The 23912-nt window shown below is 33.1% G+C and overlaps 1 protein-coding gene across 3 annotated transcripts; it reads right to left on the bottom strand.

Annotated features, from left to right (window-relative positions):
- Positions 1-95: 95 nt before the first annotated feature.
- On the bottom strand, positions 96-23363 carry LOC138314909 (uncharacterized). 3 transcript variants are annotated; one of them, XM_069255536.1, is made up of 18 exons: positions 23248-23363; positions 22056-22175; positions 18720-18815; positions 18294-18389; positions 16107-16217; positions 15435-15524; positions 14681-14779; positions 14161-14253; positions 13585-13686; positions 13189-13275; positions 12591-12903; positions 11589-11768; positions 10968-11090; positions 10388-10560; positions 8577-9118; positions 4025-4042; positions 2242-2334; positions 96-1501 (listed from the first exon to the last, which is right to left on the bottom strand). In XM_069255536.1, the coding sequence occupies exons 2-18, from the start codon at positions 22154-22156 to the stop codon at positions 1191-1193; spliced, it is 2628 nt and encodes an 875-aa protein (XP_069111637.1). In that variant the 5' UTR covers positions 22157-22175; positions 23248-23363; the 3' UTR covers positions 96-1190. The 3 variants fall into 3 exon arrangements, with proteins under 3 accessions (XP_069111637.1, XP_069111636.1, XP_069111638.1); XM_069255535.1 differs by lacking the exons at positions 22056-22175; positions 23248-23363 and adding an exon at positions 20949-21228; XM_069255537.1 differs by lacking the exons at positions 4025-4042; positions 22056-22175; positions 23248-23363 and adding an exon at positions 20949-21229.
- Positions 23364-23912: the final 549 nt, after the last annotated feature.

Below are 23912 nucleotides of genomic sequence, written 5' to 3'. Positions count from 1 at the left end.
GTTTGTTGTAATTTTCGCTCTGATGACACTATTTTCTGATTTATATGCATAAAATATAAATGTTCAAAAACATATAAACGTATAAACACGTCCCATGTTTTAACACTGTATATTTATTTCATGTTACAAATGAATTCATTTCATGCACATTTATATACATATACTATAAGTATATGATTTTAATATGCTGTTTGAATCAAGAAGAACAGAAGTTACAAACTTTTACAACTCAAGCCAGAACATTCCGTTTTATTAGAAGAACATGAAAACAAATCAATATTCTACGCTTTAAAACAGAAACATAATTTCTACAAATGAACGATTTGAAAGCACTCTCTGTTTTGGGTCATAAATTAATACATGTGAGGTTAACAAAACCTAGTTATGACTCAAAACGTTTCACATAATGAAAATTGATTCAGTACACAAGTTCAAAAGAAGACAGGTTTTTAAAGTTTTTGATCACTTTTAGAGACAAACGTCCTTGTATATAAATGGTTGATAAATCATTCATGACCATTAACTCAAAATACATTGACTTACATTAAACCGCCATGTTTTATCTAAAGCCATATAGACAGGAGTTTGACAGTGTCTTTTATATTATTATATTCACTTTAAATTACAATGACAACCGTTATAACATGTGCCTCACTCTTTTCACTGATCCTATAGCTGTATAACTCAATTATCAATACAGTAAAACACGTTTATAACAAACACGTTTATAACGAACATAACGTAGTTTCGTAGTAATTTTCATTCCCCATTGTTCCTATAAATTGTCTGTAATATGTGTATAACGAAGTGACTTTGTTGATAGCTAGATGTTCGTTATAACAGTGTTTTACTGTATACATATTTGATAATATCAATCCTTTGTACATAGCAAGTCATTTATAGCGGCTATGTATCTCCTTCAAGTCAACGATTATTCACAAAAGTTCCATGATGTTTTGTCACTATGACAACACACTTAGAAAAAATCGTGGGACAACGTATAAACATGTTCTTACTTACCTGAAGCCGGTATTAATTCGAAACGAAAACTAATGTGATGTTTCATAAAGAGATAGACATTCAGAAATAGCATATATCATTCAGAAAGTTCAAAATATAATGGATCTGAATGTAATGGGTCAAGACCATATACAAATTCATCAATAAATAATACAACAGAAATTAGCATGTCACTGAAAATCCTTTCGCGTTAACCCACGTTTCTCTCTCTTGACCTTCAAAATAACATCAGCAAAGTACTTTTGATTGATTTGATTGAATGATTGAACGAGTTGTTCCACTTGGTCGGGCGTGGCGACCTTTCCCCTCCATCCCCAGAGAATCTCGAAGATTGCGACAACTGGTGGCTGATTAATACTCTTGATGTCCATAATGTCCTCGTACGGCAGGCCGAGCTGGGAACCCAACACCTGCGCCACCTGGATGTTGATTGCGCTCGACAGAGCAAGTAAGCTCTGATGGCTTAGTATTGGTACGTCATCTAAGGGAGTATATTTAATTATCAGGAATAACTCATACAATATATGTATTTTTGCCTACCGGCGTTATATTTAAAAGTTATGAAAACTATTTCTATTATATGTAAAGAATTTCGAAAAAGTATATATCAAAATCGCGAAATTGTACAACTTATATCGTCCATTTCACAAAAGATGTACACAATATGTATATATATATGACTGAACACTTATATCTGCATCTTTGATTGAAAAAAAATCGATATAATTAAAATGTACTTGTTCTGGCCAATTTAAAAAGGCTATGAAATTGCTATGTTTTATCAGTGTGAGAGAATTTGATTTTAATCTAAATAAACATAGCTGAGTTTAATAAGGTCAATGTGATTACAAAATATATAGACAACCGATTTATAACTTATTTCAATGTCATGGTATTAAACGAATCAGTAAATAAGGTAACGACCCTTACCTACATCTGTGCTCGAATGACATATATTGTTAATTATCTTATGTGGAAACGAGTTATCATTCGCGAAGTTATGGAATTGAATTCTTAGTAATATACTTTTCAATTTTTACAAAGCCATTGATAAATGTTGTTGTCGAAACCGTAAAAAATCAGCTGAGCCTTCGACACAAAACTCGTTACACTGTACCTTACTTTTACTTATTTCTTTTGACACAGTTGTTATAAAAATAGTGACCGTTTGGATTTATCTGTTATAAATACTATAACTACTTCGTTCCTTTCTGTACTCACCGAAGATAGACCTGTATTGCATGGAAGACCGAACCGATTTTGTAGAGGACCTTGTCGAACCTCGTGACCATTGATTGGTACGCCCAATCGTAGCTGAAAAGACATTAACATTTGTTTGTAGACATCTTGTTTGTACAAATATTTGCTTCGTCAAAAAGGCAAATACGAAAATTAACTTATTTGTTCCATTATATTCTTTTACAACTGACAAGTGAATAAATTCGCCTACTGTTCGTTCAAAGAGTCTGACACGGCATTGATCAATGACGTTTGTAGATAGCATTTGGACTTTGGGTATGTATTTAACATGAAAACGAGTCATAAACAAACATTTCAACTAAATTGATAGCAAATAAAAACTTACCAATATGCGTAATATTTCTAAATAATGTTACCCGCTAATGTACTAAATTGTTAGAGCTAATTTATAAATCCATATTAGACTTAACATGAACTAGAAGTGTGCTTGCATATTACTATTGAGTTCAAAGAGATAGTACGACAATGAGATGTAAATACATTGTTGCATTAAATGATCATTGGCAAGTACGGGTTGTTTGATCAAGCTTTACAGATCGGAACATTCAATTAGCATGCAGTTACTAGAACATATTCCAACAGTGATTTATCACTTTAAATGATATATGTTATTAACGTTTGTTTTAGAAACCTTTAATTTTTCTTGTTTAAAGTGAACAGTCGGGCAAGGATGGCTAAAGTCGGTAAAAATGGTGTGAATGTATCCAGTATAATTTCTTATGAAATGGAAAATTAAAATCTCTCGTCAAAATCTGTCTGCGTACGAAGAAATTAATTTAAAGTATGGAAATTCTAAAACGTCCCCCCGGCTCACTATGTCCGTGGTTACATTTCCACGCAGCCTCGCTTTCAATGCTTTCAACTTTTCTTTACTTTAATGGTCAGAACTGGGAAACTAAGCAGAACTTGACCGTCGTATTAATATGTGAGAACTTTTGGAAGGCCAATGAACGCATTTAGACTGGTTTCTTTGCCCGACTATTCACTTTAACTTGATAGAATATTCTCATATCTTATCCCGATGCCTATAAAAATGAAGAAGAAAACCATCTGCTTATCAAACAATAATTCTTAAGTAGTTATATGTTATTCAGCCCTCATATACTGCCACCTTTTGATAAATATTTCATGTACCATCGAATAAAGGTCATTGTATCCTTAAAAAAAACGTTAAGAGCGATAGTTTTTTTCTGCAGAAAGGCGTGTTCGCCAGTAGGCCTATAGTTTGAAATCGAATGTCAGATAACATAATGGTGAAATAATTACATGGTATACTAATTTGTTAATACGTTTTTCAACACCAAAAGGAAAGCAAGGCCGAGCCATGTAAATAGGACAGGGATCACCACAGGAGCTATACAGGTTACGTTACAAAGTATCATGGTACATATAATAGGTATCTGGTCGATGCAACGATAAAGCGACTATTATTGGGAGGGGGACGCCTGAAAATCAAAATCACAAGCAAGTTTAAATGTAAATAGAAAGGGCAAAGAAGAAGGAGGGAAGATCAAACTGGGTAAAATGTTACATAATACGATTTAATACATACAAAATGGGTTTTTGTAGGTACAGTAGTAGAACGAACGTTTTTGGGCACGTGGTATGGGTAAATCGCTGCTTTATTATACAAGTAATAGACAGTTCAATATTAAGGTTGTAAATTCGGTCTTTTCTTAGTAGCATGAGAGTATAGCAGTTGTAAAACGTATAGGAAGGGGAGGGATTGTCTGGTACATCTTACCAAATACATTCATCATTCCTAAAAACAACATAACATAAATATTTCACAATGCCAGCAGTTAATAATGTTTAATTTCACATTGATAAGTTACTTGATTGAAAACTATGATGCGACTATCACATGTCCACACCAGATCCAGCATGGTATGTAGGGATCATCATTGAAATTTCTCAGCCACTTATGGCAGTTAAAGTGTTAATAGATACGGGTTGCCGTCGATGTTGTACTGAATGACTGTTGTTACTGATTAATTACAATGATGAATAAACAACATATTACGTCTGATAGTTGGTTTGTAAGATTATGAGTCTGACTTATTGCTAGCCCAAGACACAATGTGTAAAGCGGAGAGCGAGCTAGGTTTAGGAATGCACAAACTGACCGTAGTTGACATTTGGTAAAGCTCACATTGATGCAAACCTCTAGAAGTTTCTTGAAATTTATTATGCAATTTATTTATTTCAAGCAATTATTTTTTTATCCCCAAATCAGCATTACCGCTCCAATTATGTTATGAGAATGCAATTGATACAATAAGAAGACATCGATAGTATTTATCCCTTTTGATATTTATGTTATATAAAGTATTACTAACACACACTGTGTCGTGTTACTGCAAAGAAATAGCAAATACATTTAATTGCATTTCCTTACACATCGATTACATAACATAAACATGTTCTTGTAAATGATTTAATGAACTAAATATTACTATGTGATGTCTACTTGAACATCTAGCTCACAATTATTACGGAAATATTGTATATACCTGTCGTAAAATTAAAACCATTATATTGATTGATGTAAAGAGATAATTACAGCAGTCACAGTCAAATGGTCAATTTAAGGCTAATTAATGAACTGTGAACATACTGTGAAGATTCGTCTTTGAAGTTTAAAAGTTCATCATTCACTAATTATATCGTACAAATAGCCCTGCCATACAATCTTGAATTATGGATTTCAGTGTGCTCGTTTTCATATTTAGCAGTTTTATATTACTGTTACAAATACAGAAAATCATGTACGAATAACTCATAATTCGATGGGTTTTGAACTGATGTGAATACCGTTTAGAAGTGACCTGTATCAATCACAGAACAAATTACCTGCTATTTCAATGGAATTTTTGAACGGTAACACATTTAACCTCTTCTTTCTAATACTGTTCCTGGTGATAAGCTCTCGGCACCACTCCCGTGAAGGCAGAAATCGGGCCTCCTCCATCATCCCGCTCTTTTAACCCTCTACATCACACTTACATAGCATCCATACAAACAACACTGACTTGTACCACGCAATGGCACTGTGTTTATCTATACAGGTCAACAAAATCTGAGTTCCGAAGCAGTATGAATACTGTTCACTCTCAGGTCTGTGGAATCAAAGGCGTCGTATATACACATAGTGTAAATGTTAGGGTTCGGGTGGCTAGTCTATTACCGTACAATACATTGAATGAGACCCAATTAAATTGTCAGCAAGTTTAAAGGTACCGCTGTCTACAGGTACATTTCTCTGTCAAACAAAAGTCTAACAAAGCAACATGAAACAGTAGAATGTTGTGCACACGGTGATACATTGTCAAAAAGTCAAACAATTATTATGAAATCGATATATCCGTCAGAAAGATCATTGTGTCGTCAGCAGTAATTGGGTAGAAACAGATATAGCACAATGTTATTTTTCAAAACAATATACACAAGCAGGTCATTAACAATATTGATATTGTTATTTTGTTTTAAACAATATACACATGCAGATCATTCACATTATCGATTGTGTAATTTTAATACCAATATCAACAAGCACGTGATTCACAAAAATACAATTTTGTGTTTGCCTTTAACACTGTGAATTTGATATAGACAGTGATGATTCATCAATTTCTTAATTAATCAAAAGATGAATCATGAATAAATCCAGTATTATTCTGAAATGATATTAACGGGCTTGTTTTAACGTATCCTATTATTTGTTTTTTTTTTAATATTTTATAAAATTACACTTTCATTTTTTTCTCAACTCTTAGATAATCTTGATAATATTTATATTCTGATGACATGTTCATTATTTTTAGTATATTACCATTTTAATTTCATGCTAAATAAATTTACATATTTCTTATCACACAATGGATCTTGTCTATTTTTACCGGTAAAAACATTTTTGGCTCATATCTATGCACAATGATTACCATTTACAATTTTAAACAATAACCTTAAGATTTGAAGTGCCCTTACCAGAAGTTGGACGCGTGTCAAGTTTTACCTGATAGTATCAGACGTTGATAGTTTGCTATCAACACCTATGTCAAACTTGGCTTCCTACCCTTGTAATTTATTTACCTGCCAGGTGTATACACATGGCCAGGTCTAACCTGGGTTGAAATTATTTAGGAATCATTCATATGGTAAATATCTTGATAAAGTACGATTACACCATTTATTGTCAGGCGAATTATCTCCCGCTAACACTGTTTACATTAATTATAAAATCCCATAATGGGAAATGAGAAAGTGCAAGATTTGGGTTAATAATCAATTTATCAAATTGAACTGGGGACAATTAGTGTCTTATTTCCTTACATTAGAATGATTGGTGTAAGGTGGAACAATATAACCGAGTCCTATTTATTCATCATAGAATCTACTTAATTCTAAATCAAACTTAAATGGAATAGTTTCACCATTCATGTACGTTATGGTTTTAATTCATGATAGTAAGTAGATTACATGTAAGATCCTATCCTTTTAAGATAGTAAATAATCAAATATATACCTATTTATCTATTGAGCTAGAACTGTGATACCACACTAAAATGGTAGCTATGTAATGCTGTCTCTAGTCTATGGAATTGCAGTCCCAGATAAAAGGTGTTACACATCCTAAAATCTCGATAATAAGCCGCGGCTTATGTTCTATTTGGTAGGATATACGAGGCTTATTTAATATGTATAATACAAACCTGAATGCATTACTATTTTGTTTTTAAATTTAGACCTGTATATTCTTATTATTATTTTTTTTTAATTTAAACCCTTAAAATTCATTTGAATTATATATGAACACAAATCGCGCCAAGATAAATACAAACTATCTTCCGAGTACATTAAAGGGAGTGAATCAGAAAAGAAACACAAGTCTATTGTTTCATAAACAGTTCCATACCGCCACATTACAATGGGAAGGTAATATCTCTCTAATGCAGTTACAGTATAGTTACAACGATGACAACGTGCATCAAGGTGTCCATCCTAGATTTGTGTCGCCGTTTCTTATCATTCTTTATAGTGTAATCATATAGCTCGCGAATAAGTCTCACATGCTAGTGTATTGGCGATTTCGTAGAATAAACAATAACGTGTACTGTTGACTTAGATTGAATCTAGGAATAACCAGGAAAAACCCCCAAATGACTAGAAATTGTGAACATAAAAATAGAACGTCATTTTCCTTGTGTTTTTGAGATAAGGAACACAATTTGATTGTTTTTTTTCAAACTTAGGGGCGAAAATAAGGTGTAATCAATAACTACTAAAATGATGATACAGTCATGAATCAGTTGCTAAAAAGCAAAAGGAGTTATTGGCGTCACCTAATGAATTGATAACGTCTTTAAATTGTCTTGGATATAACCAAACAACCCAAGCATAGCACAAGTTTGTATTGTACAAGTTTGTATTGTACTTAAATGGATATGATTGTTTTGATTGTAAATTTTTCTCGTCATTTGTTAAATAAATAAATGGCATTTTTCAATTTTATTCGGAGTCTGGTTTTATGTTTTTACCTAGGTTGCAACCAGAGCACATCCTTTATTCGATATAGTGCTAAATATTAATTTATGTGTGTTTAAAACATAAATGGTTTTAGCGCTAATCGTTATCATTATCATGTGTATATAACAAGGGAGACTACTCGTGATGTTTTAGCCAGAATGACAAACTCCATACGGGTTTTTCGTTCTTGGCTTAGCATTGCGAATGCGCCAGTTAGAGGGGAAAAAAAATCGCAGGGCGCCATTAAATTTCACTCGTGGGTCAGTGCGGAATTGTAGAAAACCACCACCCACCCATTCCTCCTTTATATATGTCAATACCAGAGATCTGCAATGATGGGGACATAATTCGACACCCATCTTTGTAGCCCAAGGTATATGTTTTGAGATATATTTGACTGAATAGTTTAAGTACAAGCTTGTATTGTACTTTAATGAATATGATAGTTTTGATTGTAATTTTTTCTCTTCATTTTTCAAATTAATAAATGGCATATTTTAGTTTCTTTCGGAGTCTGGTTTTATGTGTTTACCCAGGTTGCAAACAGAGCGCATCCTTTATTCGATGTAGCGCTTTATATTTTGTTATGATCTTAGACTCTAAATGTTATAAACAAATATTAATAAAAGACACAGTTCCTTTTCTAAATAAAATGAACAATTATCATCGTATAATTAAACGAGTATGCGACATGAAACCAGCATTATCAATTGCATGCATTAATCTTTTATACAAAATTCTCAAAAATAAACTTTTTCACCATCACCTACCTGGTCTACTTTCGGAGTAGGACGTTTTCAGCCTGGACATGCTGACTAGGAACCGGTTTGTGTCGATGGTAACAGTATGAAGAAACGTGTCGATTCCATCAATCTTTTTGAAGAAATTTACTATCCCAACATGGCGGCCTCGAGGATCCTTTCTTGGTTCTAGCGGGAATGAACGATAATTATCACGACAACTACTTGTGTAAATAATCGAGAAATAATCATTCGGAATTTCCCGGATTTTCTGAATATTCCCATCCGTATCAAAAGTGACTGTCTCATTTTCCGTAAGTCTGATGTCTACGGAGCGATTGCCTGGGATTTCGAACAACCCTTCTTTCGCACGTCGCCTCAGTGCCCGTTTGACAAATCTTTTCTCCACAATTTCAATCCATATCTTCACAACACCGACGTGTAAAAGACTCTTGTCAAGGAAGGTGAGGATGGAACACATATGTTCCTCCCCAAGATACAGCTTCAACTCTTCTTCAATCATAGACTTAGATTTTTTCATGAACTTCCGCTTCACTTTTCCAAGTGCGATGCTGAAAAGGAATCGAAGAAGAAAATTCAAACGGAGTCAGACAGTATATATTAAATGTATGTAAACGTTTATTTATATGGCCTAGATACGGCCGTTTGTACCATTGGCAGGTAGCATTAACTTGGCTGACTTGCGAGGATTTGAAACGTAATATTTGTAGATTTCCCAATCACACTGGCATTCTAATTAACCTTGATCACTTGTCTCGTGTTAAATCCTATCTTTTGTTTGTTTGTTTGATTCAATTAACGTCCAATTAACATCTATGGACATGTAAGGACGACCTCCCATGTATGTGGTGTGTTGCGTGTATGTTGTGCGAGATGCGTGTTTTGGGAGACTGCGGTATATTCATGTTGTGTCTTCTTGTATAGTGGAACTTTTGCCCTTTTTATAGTGCTATATCACTGAAGCATGCCGCCGAAGACACCAAGCAACACACCCCACCCGGTCACATTATACTGACAACGGGCGAACCAGTTGTCTCGTGTAAAATCCTATCTTATAGTGGATTACATAACATATAATGATGATGAAGAGTATAGATAGAATGGTAGTTAGACTTAGAGAACAGACGCATGGAGGAACAGAGAGATCCAGCACAAAAATAGAACTAATGCGTAGTATTGAAGTATATTATTTATATGTTGTTCCTCTATATATCATACAAAATTCTTAATTTAGCTCTTATCATTTAACCAAAAGAAAAGACGATATTCCTTAATTAATTGTTTTGTCTATGAAATCATTACGCTGTAAAGATAAACAATAATAGACGATGTCAAAACGGCGACATCATACTGACGTTCACATGATCTTTTCCATTACATGTGTAAGAGTTATTTTCCTTTAAATACCGTTGTTTGTCCATGCCCATGTTGACAAAGAAGGGTGAATAACACATGGTTACTAAAAAACTATAACCAAGATGTCAACATTGATAATAACGATGTGTTCTTTCATTAATCCGTTGGAATGAAGACCATTTTAAAATGAATACATGAAAAAATGGATAATTTAAAAACACACCAATACATGAATTCAAGTTACGGTAAATCTCTATATGCAACAAATATATGCAAATCATAATATTGTGGTTGATCAGTCGCTGTATAGTCACCTGCCCGTTCGTATGGTTTTTCTCCGGACACTGCGCTTTCCTCCTGCTTTGATACCCCTCGCTTACTTATATTCTAGCCATGAAACGTGATTTGTATTTATAACTTATTTCGCAAATTCTCATTTAACTGATCAAGTGTTTTAAACGTACCCGTTGAATCTGTCCACCTGAAATGTGTAGCAATTCGTCGTGGATTCACATCTCATGGCCGACCTTTTCTGGATAATTTCTGTATCCTCGTTACTACCCACCCGGAACATAACGATCTCGGAATCAGGATCATCCACATCGTTGATGATCGGCAAGTGCATTAAGGCTGGTTCCTGTAACATGATATTAAATAAATAAAAATGTTTTTCTATTACGCTTTTCTAATTTATGAAACAATTTGGATCTGTCTCCGTAACTTAATAATAACTTTAATATTAAATTGATATATTTTCCCCTCTTCGGTACCTGAGAGGATTCTATATTGTTTTGGTATCAAATAGTGTGCACCATAGATGACACACAAATATGTATATGGATTTTGTCATACATTTATCAAGTAACTTGTAAAAAGAACGTATATCTAAGCGATTAAAAATAGCATTCAAAATATATATAGGTACAATTGTATCTGTACATATGTGATCAGGAACCCTATATTTATACAGTAAAGTATCGCCATTGTTTATGATTTCGACAAGAAAATGCAAAAATGTACATATGGGAAGAACAAAATTAATACCTGAATATCGACGTCTTTGTCAAATTTGATGAATAAGAAATCAGAAATGGCGGTGATAGCCTGACATTGGTCAGAACAACAGTCCTTGTATCCAAACATACGGGCTCTGTTCAACATCACAAGCTGTAACATAACAAACCGTATTTGTTTACGATATTAATCTGGAAGGTGTTAATTGTGATGTCGTTTCTTCGCAAACACAACTTTACCTTTTTCAGAACAAAATGCGTAAAATTTGCTAAACTAGGGATGTCAAAATATATACCACCGAGGGGGAATTACAACTAACATATGAAAAGACGATTTTTTTCTACTATTTTATTTATAGATTAAGAATGATTCAAAGATATACTACGAATACTACGATTGCACAACAGAAAAATATAGCATTTTCATGTTTGAGTCGTGAAAGTTGTATGCTTGTGGGGAGTGGACAGCGGTCAAACGCTATTCGGTAATGAGTTGTATTTCTCAGTTTGTGTTTTATTCAAATTAAATACTGTATTGATACCGATACTAAGGATTACATTTATAATAATATATGTTTGGTTTTGAAACACAAGAAACAAAAAAAATATAGGTCGATGACAAGATTTATTTCATGCTCTTGGTGATACTAACCCTAAACTGGACAATGACTGGCTTGTTAAAGCAATCTTTAGGGAAGTTGATCCGGACCCGAGTGTCATCTTCAGAGATGTATGTGTATCCAGTTAAAGGGATTTCCCTGTGGTACGCTCGAAATCCTGCTACAGCCACGAACGCTTGGAGAAACTTAGCTTCGAACTCAACATAACCGTCCTGCAATATGATACGATACCGTCAACGGTGATTACCTTGTATGCTTTTATATCCAGTTAACATACAAATATGAATTACTGACATGATAATACAGTCATCATAAAATTATCTCAGACTATTTGACCCACCTGGATAACACTGTGTCAACAATCAACAACGATGTATTTATCAGACGTAATTTTAGGCTGGTTACGTGGGTAATCAAAAATACAAGTACACGAAACCAAAATATTTATTTTCATCGGGCTAGTGGTTTAAAGTGAACAGTCGGGCAAGGATGGCTAAAGTCGGTAAAAATGGTGTGAATGTATCCAGTATAATTTCTTATGAAATAGAAAAAATAAAATCTCTCGCCAAAATCTGTCTAAGTACGAAGAAATTAATTTAAAGTATAGGAATCCTAAAACGTCCTCCCGGCTGACTATGTCCGTGATTACATTTACACGCAGCCTCGCTTTCAATGCTTTCAACTTTCCTTTACTTTAATGGTCAGAACTGGGAAACGTAAGCAGAACTTGGCCGTCGTATTAATATGTGAGAACTTTTGGAAGGCCAATGAACGCATTAAGACTGGTTTTCTTTGCCCGACTATTTACTTTAAGAGTTACAAATTTCAGAGAGGATACCGATGGCAAAAACATAGATTTAATTAGAGTCTTAATGTGACAGAAACAATTAGGCGTATTGAATTGCTATGAACAGAACTATTAACTATTGCTCTATATAAATATTTATGTGGAAAGCCGCTGTCCTAAATAAATGAAAGTATATAAGATATTTTATCATCTTATCTATTTATAAAACACATTGAGGTATACTTACGTTCAGTTCCCCTCCTACGTCTAGCCATTTTGGTCCACATTTGATTTTCACTTTTATAGCCACTGACGGGGGTAGTGCAGTTTTTGAGATTGGAAATCGAAGAGTTATCTTTTCTGAACTCTGAAAATTACTTCCGTTTATTTGAAAAATGTCAGAAATCAAAAGCTGACCATCTTGTAACTTTAGTGAATCTAGAATATCTTGACGGTTTTCCACTGGACATCTGATGACGTCACAGTAGGATACATTTCCTAAGTGTTTACACGGCTCCAATGCAACCACATTCTCTCCCATTTCCAAGGTATCTGCGATTCTGAAAATAGCCATGCATGCATGTACTAATTCATTCATTTTCGAGGCTAATGAATATATTTTGACCATGGATTTTACAATAATTCTTCAAGATATGTATCCTACAATATTTTTATATGAATTGATAAGTAAAAATATAAGAAATATAAATATACAAGAATTTTAAATACATAAGTGAACGTTTCGTACTTTAAGAGTTCGTATTTAGTATATTTTCAATCTTTTCAATCTGTGTAATACTGTTTGTATGATTACAGAGAACACATAATACAGTTGATTCGCTTACCCCTTTGTTTTACCTATTCCAAAGAAAGCGTCGGTACAAAGACTTCCAACTTTAAACATCAGTTGTCTAAATTCTTCTAACGAAACACTGGAAGGTAAACACATTTACTCAATCAACATGAAACACGATTTATTTCTAAATGAAAAAGTATATACTATAAACTGCATAAGTGTTTGTAGATAATGCCTTAATGTTGTGACAAAGTTCAAAATACCACTTCCCGACAGTTATACTAATAATGGTTTTGTTGAAAGAATTTATTTGTTGATTAAATAGTTTAGGTTTATTGTTATTGAAACATGGCTTTTACAAAATCATTTCAATAGGTATCTTAAATAAAAGCAGGCTATAAAATTAAATTAAATCCGTATGTATTCATTGGTTAGATAGACATACTGGTTCGTTCCATGGGTGATAATAATTGATATCTCGGTCACAAATCCGGATATACTGTTTTGAATCATGCTTCTTCTCTGGCGTGCCTGGTCATTTTCATACCTAAACAATTATGGTAACATATTATAGTTTGTGACATGCTGAAATCAAATAAATGTGAACAATGCATGTTGTCTGAAATTCGCGGTAAGGGTTGTCGTCCAAAAATCAATTTAAATAACCTTGTATATGAGAGTAAAATTTTAACGATTGTAGTAAACAGAGATTCCACATCTCATACGAGCTGTAGCTGTTGGGAACTTCTTGTTTTGATATCAAATAGTGTGCACCATAGATGACACACATCTTAACTGTCATCCTTGTAGAACGCTAACAAGTGTCAGATAAATATATCATCAACTAGGATTATGTATGATCATTATTATAATCTTTTGATCCAAACGAGCATTACATAGCATTAACGAATTGAAAATTGTTCCTAGCTTACGAGACAAGCAGACGTGTTGATATAAAATGTAAAACCATAGCTATTGACTTGATACGGTATGTAACTCAAAATGATATATACAGACATACTTAAGCCGTTTTAGAAGGACCTTCGCACTTCTCATCAGCACGAGGACACCCGATAGGAAGCTTGAGTATATATTTCTAGCGCCAGGCAATAAACTAGAAAGAAAGGGTTAACGTAAATTATGATGAATTAAAGTTCATGCATTACAATGTTTGTAATTCAATGTTAAGACAGAAATCGTTGTTTATGTTATTATCATCCACAATCATGCCAAACCAATGTGGTAAAACGTACTATAAATATCTCGTATAATGACGTTATTAAATGGTGAAGTACATGGTCTTTATTTTTTCTGAAACATATGTTAAGCAAATATTTGAAAACATTTTACTTTTCCCCGAAAAATCTAAACACACCTTAATCAACTACTTACTATATAGCAATGCTACATACTGATAATAGACGATTCTACTTTTGTTATACTGAAAGAAATCGGTTGTTTGTAGGCATGAAAAACACCACATCCTTTGTTCAGTGTTAAATTATCGATTTTGTAATCATGAATTAAAATTATTCACTTACTCTATTTCTCTATCCAGACAGTTGTATCTACAGTGCATACTCATTGCGTAAAACAATCCATGGACGGGCCTCAACATTGGGAGAATGTTCAGTTGGAACCTAAAGCAACAACATTTTATATGATTCCTACCTTGTCAACATTTAAATTCTTTATTTGGTTAGGATTTGACTTCTTTTCCTTGATGTTTCAGGTTGAATACAGTGTCGCAACTTTGCTTGTAATCTATCATAGCAATACTGTCTAATATTGATATATTCAACCTTAGAACATATCAAACGACACTATTGTTTATGAAATTGTATTTTGATGCCTGGTCATTTAGCTGATGAAGGTGACAGTACATATCGTACTAGTCAACTAATCATCACACATAACATTTGCACTGGTTGGGTAATAATATTATTACATTATTATACCATATTTTCATTCTAGTAGAAAATGTTGTTGTTTTTTTTTTTTTTTTTTTTTTTTTTTTAATGAGACTATTGTTCTAATCTAGGAAAAATGAAAAAAAAAATGATTCTTTATATTTCTCATGAATATGTATGATACTAAGGCATAATCTGCATTTTAATGGCAAAATTCCTATTTTCCTTCTGATCCCGTCTCTCAAGTTAGTTAAAAAGCGTGTTTGAATGCATACTTGATATGTAACAATATCAGTCACCATATCTCTCTGAAAGTATTCGTTATTTAATAACTACGAAGATTTACTAATCATTGCTATATTTACAGATAAGATGAATGTCCTACCTTTGCAAGAAAAGTGCCATCACTTCACCAAACAAAGAGGCAAGGTCAGAGGCTAGCTCCATCAGCTCAGAAAGGATTTCTTGTCTTCGTCTAAATATAAATAAAAGTATTAGACATTATCTTACAATACAGGGCTTAGTTCGGTGCGGGACTCCTTTTGTCATTTCAGATATCCGTGTCGGGTTCAAAATACTAGCAAGGTGGGATACTAATAATGTATTTATTCTGCACTCATTTGCTTGTAGATGGCACTCAAAACTAAAGCAAATTACTAGTTGCTTATTTGTTTTTACAGCTGGATACGTAAAGATTTTGCCGATCGCTGAATGGTTCAGTTGTGAAACAAATTCTCATGAATCATATTGGTGAACACAATTAATTACACATAAAAAATAATGTAACATCTTTAAGATAGTTTACATAATAATAGGGAAAACAAAAACAGCAAGTAAGAACTAACCGTTAATGTAAGTGTGTAATCGAATATAGCACGGGATTACTTCAAATTGTAAAATCGCATAAAGACCGGGCTATTGATTACATACTGATATGATTTATTTGCATATATGTTAATCAATAAAGTCCCGTTGCTATACTTATCTATATTTAAACATATCGACGCCATCTTCTACAAGTTGACACAAAAGCCTCTTTATGTAGATAATGACATACTCTTTCCTAGTGGGGTCCTTGACGTTATTCCAGATTTCCAGACATCCGTGAAACAACATCTGTAAACCATTGATGTCTTTCGAAAATGACTCCACGTCACCGTCGTCATAGCTACAACACAATAACAACACAATTGTTTTTTTTAACATTTTAAACAAAGATACTTTTGAAATATATAGAGATCATTCAAAGAAAATCAATGTATGCTGTTCCGCCTAATGCTATTCATGTTGGTCTAGCCCGGTTGAAAACAATTGCTTTGTGTTCTGGATTATATATTAATAGTACTTTTACGTCGACATTACACAATGATTAGACCTTCGGTATGAGGTTGTATATCCAGCATTTGGAAACTTTGTTCCATGTAAATACAGCTATATAAATCAATGTCTGCTTGGCGACATACTGACACGAGAAAAATGAATAAAGTACGCTGTTTTTTATCTTTATATTTAGCAAAGCCCCACATTATGTAATAGTGTGTTCATTACACTCTCCAAGGTTAATAACCCAATTCGGTAAAGAAAAATATAGTTGTCTTTAAGTGGTTGGAAAAAGTATGTCACACGGTAAATAATGACTTGACAACAAAGAACAATATCAAATTAATGATAAAAATTATTTGTATTTTAGGGTTTTTTTTATTACGTCCTTCTTTGCAGGTTAATCACCATTTTCCGACAGAGAAAAGTTTGTGACACGAGCTAAAAATGATTTGAATAAAATTCATGCAAAAAACCACGACACATTAAAACCGTAATTAATTTTACATCAGGCTACTCGAGGTGTCTGTTATATAATTTTACTCTGGAAGGGATATCAAAATATATACGATACGATATTTTAAATGTGTATGTAACACATCTAATCAAAATATCAAAATAGTAACATAATGATTGACCATAAAGGCACGATGCAAATAATTCAACACTCGGACTTTCTTAAGTCTTCTACTTTACTGATTTTTCTAGCAATACCAACGTTAGGAAGAAACAAGTTAGTTAGGAAGAAGAGAAAAGATACGATATAAATTGAGTCGCCTTTTACGATCATGTGATAGGGTCAGTTACAATACCAACGCCCTACTTTCAGGAACTTGTTTGTTTGTTTGATTATTTTAATCTCCTATCAACAGCCAGGGGCATGTAAGGACGGCCTCCCTTGTATGCAGTGTGTAGCGTGTGTGAAGTGCGAGGTGCGTGTTTTGGGAGACTGCCGTATGTTCATGTTGTGTCTTCTGGTATAATGGAACTATTGCCCTTTTTATAGTGCTATATCACTGAAACATGCCGCCGAAGATACCAAGCAACACACCCCAACCGGTCAAATTATACTGACAACGGGCGAACCAGTCGTCCTACTTCCTGTATGCTGGGCGCTAAGCGGGAGTAGAAACTACCACTTTTATAGACTTTGGTGTGTCTCGGCAAGGGGACAGAACCCAGAGCCTTCCTCATAGGGGCGAACGTTCAATTCAAGGTCAAAAGTGAGGCGGTGCCAAGGGAGGCGTTAGGAAAGATAAAGTCGGCTAAAAAGAAGAGAAAAGAAAAGATCCTAAATTTAGTCGCCTTTTACGATTATGCAATAGGGGCAGCAGGTACAATTCTAACGCCCTACATAGAGAGCTACGTTTATGTGGGTCTAGTATCTCCAGGGGCGATGGAACGCAACTCTTTGTAATCTTCTCGCTGAAATGACATTAGCGCGGGATATCATATTGTATAGTCATTACATCATTAATAGAAATAATAGCCCCTCACAAACGTTATCAGGTATCACAAGGTATGTGAATTAGTCCTATTCACTGTCTACCACAACATTGGCCAATACTATCAACACACAATCCGTTTTGAACGTGTGGAACAACGAAATCAATGCGTATGTAACACCTACTTTATTGTTTAAATGTAAAAGTTATCACAGACTTAGATCCATTAAAGCTTTATTTTGTTTAAATGACTCTAATGATTCCAAGTAGAATTTATATATTATTCTTCAGTGTATATGAATTTAAGCAAGGTATTCTTCAACAAAATAATAATTGATCGGGCTGTGTGTAGCCACACCTCGTGTTCGAAACGATCGTGATAGCTGTAAATCCATGATTGTCTGGTTGACATTTAGATATATAAATATACATTCACATAAGACAATGCAGTAGAATCATATACATGTATGTAAACCTACTTTTCCTTGTCTCTGACATTGATTCGCGTTCGTCCTGTCACATCGATTGCATCCGTGAGAATCCTTTTCAAGCCTGTCACATCTTCAAAGTCTGGGCTATGAAATCAAATCCAACACAATGAAAAAACGTCCTAAATATATACAGATATCGGAAAAAAAAAGTAACAAATAATATTTGTCATTCAAATATGGAAATATATAATTCACCAACAACACGATTTATAATGACATAACCTGTTTAAAATAAATCAAAATTAAACTTCCTTAATTAAGCTTTCCGGTTTTAAAACATGGTCCTCAAAATTGAGCAAGAAAAATAATGAAATCTAGAAAAGTTGTAAAATTTTCATTTCACAGAAGCTTTTAATCTTTAAGGTAAAAACAAAAACAAAACAAAATCACGGCATGCATTCACAGTACACTTACTTTTCTTTTTTCACAAGAGTACACCTTTCTTTCCATAATCGATCGATGTCTGACTTTGTCCGATTTAAGTCCCGCTTTGTCACTCCGAATATTGTACTGTCAACATAAAATTCGTGAAAATTGTCAATAACAGCTTACCTTAACGTGTGCTTAAAGTGCTCAGTAAATGTTAGTGTTTTGTCATTCTTTCTACATCTTTCAAATATTTCAATTTATCTGCAAGTACAAATGTTTATAGTTGCAACATCATGAAGAAAATACTTTGGTGTACAATGACGTGTTCATAAGGAAACAATGTAAATTCCATCTTTTTGGAAATTCACTTATAATTAATTTTAGTTTACATAACTACACGTATTACATACTTCCAACATCGTTATAACTCGGGCATATGCTTTGGGTATAGCAATCATGATAGTTTAAACTCATTAATGCATCAGTTTTTGACAAAGTTTAAAGTGGGTTCTTTGTGGTGTTAATAGTCGATATCGAGAACAAACATGTTTTAGAATATTTCCTTATTTCATAAATATACTATATTGATAAAGTAAAACAGGTCTAAAGGGGATTCGGTTGGTTAATCTCCTTACACCTGATATAAAACTCCGGAGTTTAAAAATCGTCAAGTGAAGTAAATAGCCATGCAGACAGCTCAAGATGTCTATAAATGCACAATTATTGCATAGTCTTTCAAAAACCTTTCCCATATATGTTAAAAAATGTACGTGTGGTCAGGAAAGATTTTTTCATATTCTTTTCATTTGAACATATTTTTTCGTAGGTCCGAAAAGAAAAACAAAGTAGTGACAGTTTATTGCTCCCTATAACTCAGGACCAACAGGCCACTTAAATCAGGCTCTTCAGAACACTAGTCTCAGAAATCTGTCAACAGAGTTTAGTTAATGAAATCAGTAATCACAGCACAGCATTTTCATCACATAATATCCAGGCATAAATGTCTCTGTTATGTACATGTAGTTGTCAATGATAACTATCAAATTCTTACAGACAGTAGTAAACATTTGATATTAATGAACTGACTTGCGAAAAAAACTGTTTAGCTATTGTTGGACTCATTATTCATTCAAAATATCAATAACATCGATAATTAGAGTCATAACCATATATAAAATAGAGATTGACAGCTTCGCTATTTTGCGGTTGATAGAAAGATCTATGTGTGTCTAGGATTTTTCTATCTACTTCTCAACGGTATCAAATAGAGATATGTCTTTCATATGTAATAACAGTTCATTGGTTTCGGATCATACAATCATAGGAAATCAGTTTTGGTTGATGAAAGGCACTTCCTGTTCTGAACGTATAATTTAAGAAATGAATGCAAGGTGTATAGCTTATTTCACCGTGGCAAAATCAAAATAAACCATCTACATATAAAATGAAAGTAGAGACAACTGGTAATATCAAGCCAAAATATAAGATTCAACGTAATATTTATTTTAGGACAAAATGGTTTCCAATCTTTTGAGCACATCTGATACATATGCCTGATGCAGTATTTTCATTCTGGTTTTTTAGTTTCGACATCAGTATCGTTTCGATATCAACATCAATAAAATAAACAGATACTGTGCATATACATATGGTAAAGAGTCTCTTAGGTTATTAATAAAATATTAATATATTTCCCTGATGGTTCATGCTGTGATTCACTCCAATAATGTCATGTTCCAGTGATGTACATATTTACTGAAATATATATGACATTGATTATTTTATAGTATCACCTGTGTTTTATGAAGATATCAAACTGTGTCTAATTTGAATTTGAATTTCACTTGATAGAAATAAAGTGAGTGAGGATTTGTCGATGATGGTATTTTTTTCCAAACTGAATTTACCTTGGGCGCTAGATGTAAATCTACACTAACAGGTCATTGTAACAACTCAGAATTATGTAAAACAAAAACTTAGTTACCTTAAGTTATTTCAAATAACATTTTTAATAAGGAACAACAACAATGAAATAGGAACACATAAAAATATGTGTGTCTTTTACATGAATTGATATATGCTGTATAAAATTATTACTGAAACATTTCATTCCGTATTTTGTTCCATATTAATGCATATCAACATTTGGAATTGATATAATGTAGAAATAATATGTAAATGAATCTCTAGAATATCATTTTAAAACATATCGATTGCAATCGGAATACGATGAGCTTTATTACCCAACATAAAGTCATCAAGTCATCATTGTACCTTTTGCTTCCCCTACTTGAAGAACTTGTTGGTCGTAACGAATCGTCACAACTCGGAATAGTTCTATTATCCGCTTGGAAAACTGCATAATGGTAATCGGACTCCATCTTCGTTTTTCACCATTGCTATACGTTATCGCACTGCGCACACCACCAATATCCAATCTTAGAATAACACTTGTTTATAAACATCCACATCACGCAAATAATTCAGGGGAATAATTAAAAATTATCCCGGCAATAATCCGAAGGAGTTTCCAGAATATTATGTCACCATTTTGCCTGTAACTTTGATATATCATTTTGACCTTCACATTGCCCCCTAAAAATGTCTATGTGGGGAGATTATATATTAGAATTAATATATTGTACATAACGTTACTGCTATACGCTGTACAGTTAGGTGTGTGATATCAGAAAGCTGTTTAATCGTATTAGCGAGAGAAACATTAATAGGTGTGTAATACTTTATTGTGACATAAACCCAACATTACATACGTGTAACTGCAAAAAGTGAATTGGTAAAGCCCATACAGAAGGGTTTAAACTATCGTATATGATATGTTAAATATCGGCATTTATATTAAAACTTAAGTATAACTAGTATATTGTTTGTGTTAATGTAATTTATTTAAGTATGATTATAGTATTATTTATGTTAACGTTATTTTTACAGAACACCTGCGTATGGATGTGCTCAGATGCGTTTTAAGACTTAATTGAAATTTTTGCAGCAGTTGCTTCAAAATGGTTAAAATACAGGACTTTTACAATCATTTTAACTAGGTTTTGTACGGATTCGTATATGTTTTGTGGCTTTTATATTTCGCAAAACTTGTTAAGCAGAATTATTTTTCGCGGATATACTAAAAGATTGTGCTTCCAATAGATGTGAGGCAGATGTAATTCTACAGGAAAAAATTCCAATACATCTTGTGTATATTTTGGTTTGACCTATAGATTATAAGGAAAAACTCTATTAATCGTTACACCAAGAAATACTTACCGTTGATAGTTACTTTACTATAAACGCAAACGACTAAAAACCTCATTTGAATATTTGAATTTCCATGACAGAAAGACATATTCGTTGTTACATTTAATTTACCTCTTCTGTCTAGATTTCACCCATTCGTTTCTGTAGCTCAGACCATCAGGTTTGTTGGTCTTGAACTGGACCTTTTTGATGATTGGTGTTTCCTCAGGCATTGTTTTACTCTCAGCTTACCTATAATGACGAAAAAAGTATCTTTTGGTTTTCAATGTGTGTTATCATTATGTGTTTGCATTATGCTAGGTGTAACATGCCGAGTAGATTGTGAATTGATTTTTTCAAGTTAAAAATGTACCCATGAAAAACTGTTCTACGAAAACAACATTATCATAAATTAGTGTGACATTCAGTTTGTTTATGTGTGTTTTGGGTATTGCGTGATCATTGACATTTACAAATTTATCAGAATAACATCTTTTTATGAAATGAAGGGAATACTTGTTAGAGAAATTCATATCAATTACCATTGCCTTACATAACTTAACATATCAACAGTAACCTAAGAAAAGAAAATATAAAAACATAAATTGGTTCTTATTGGCAAGAATTTAACGCTCGTTCTTTAAATATATACGGTTAAAGTAAACATTGTCAAAGTACAGTATACTATATATCACTCTATTTACACAGCATGAACACAGTTGTAATAGAGATAATTTGACGTATTGGTGTTAAGAAGTCGCTATGAAATATATAATTATAATGATATTTCAAAAGTATCAAATATCTACTTTATTTTTTAATTGTATTATCATTTCAAGTTATACCTTATTTCAAATAACTATAAACAAGGGACGCAAGGCAAGCAATAAAATTATTTTACTTCATGCCGTATCCTTGTTTTAATTATTTATCTTTAAATGATAATTATCAATCTTAAAAAATAAAATCATTAGTAAATCTGTGATATACTGTCTAAGTACATGTTAAATGTATATAAAGATAAAATGTCGAAAAGGAGTTTTGACTTCTACCATTATTCCAACTACTTCACAAAGACGCAAGAATGCGAAATTCATTTTTGCAATGAATGAAAATCTACAAAAAAAGAACAACAACAAAGCATTAAACATCACTTCGTAATCCCTTACAATATCGATCATACTTCACATATCGAGAGACTAACTGAGAGGATCAATGTCTATTATTCCCACTAGGTATAGGTGTGTCGACTAGAACAAAAAGGTTAAGGTCTTTTAAAATCACTGAAGCAAATTAAGTTTTAACATCAAACGCATTTACTTACTTTCTTTGGACCGAGTTTCATTTTGTTAAATTATTTAAATCCGTTTTAATCCATATGTTGAATTTTAAAAGTCACTCTCCGTAAACATGGTGTGTATCTACCTTTGTACCGTGTTGCTACGAGAGTTAGATACATAGGGATTATCCTGGCCACAGGTTTGTATTTTATTAATCTGATAATCCTTAACCGTTATATGTCGACCACGTCAACTACATTGAATGATTTAAAAGGAAGGAATTATTTACATTAGTAGTAAACATTATTAAGTTTAGCTACCTTTCTACCAAGGGATAATTGTTCCATTAAAAACACGAGTAACAGAAACATGATTATATACATAGAAATTGGACACGTCTTCTTTCTTTGTCTTTGTTGACGGCAGATGGACCTCCGATTTATAGGCATTTCTCCTTGGCTAACTACTCTTAAGTGTAATCGCCTAAACAAGATAGTCTTGCACCAATACAAAGTTTAAGCATTATATAATGGTTTGATATGACCAGCACATTCAAAACCGGAAGTGCATTTTGTTTCATTAGTAAATAAGTTAAATTATTATTTTTCTCCAAAATGGTATTCAAACCACATTAAATTAATGAACTTTTGTAGCATATTAGAATTATTTTCCTGTATTTAACTATTTAAGATGGACAGATAGGTCGAGG

Source organism: Argopecten irradians, chromosome 2 (assembly GCF_041381155.1).
Source record: "Argopecten irradians isolate NY chromosome 2, Ai_NY, whole genome shotgun sequence".
Classification (NCBI taxonomy): Eukaryota; Metazoa; Mollusca; class Bivalvia; order Pectinida; family Pectinidae; genus Argopecten; species Argopecten irradians.
This window is presented reverse-complemented; position numbering and strand designations above follow the sequence as displayed.

Coding starts and splice junctions, on each gene's coding strand:
- LOC138314909 (XM_069255535.1), bottom strand. CDS start 21,055: ATGGAGTCCGATTACCATTATGCAGTTTTCCAAGCGGATAATAGAACT. Junction 16,218..18,293: donor AATGTCAGAGACAAGGAAAA/GTAGGTTTACAT, acceptor ATTGTGTTGTAG/CTATGACGACGGTGACGTGG. Junction 1,502..2,241: donor GCAATACAGGTCTATCTTCG/GTGAGTACAGAA, acceptor ATACTCCCTTAG/ATGACGTACCAATACTAAGC.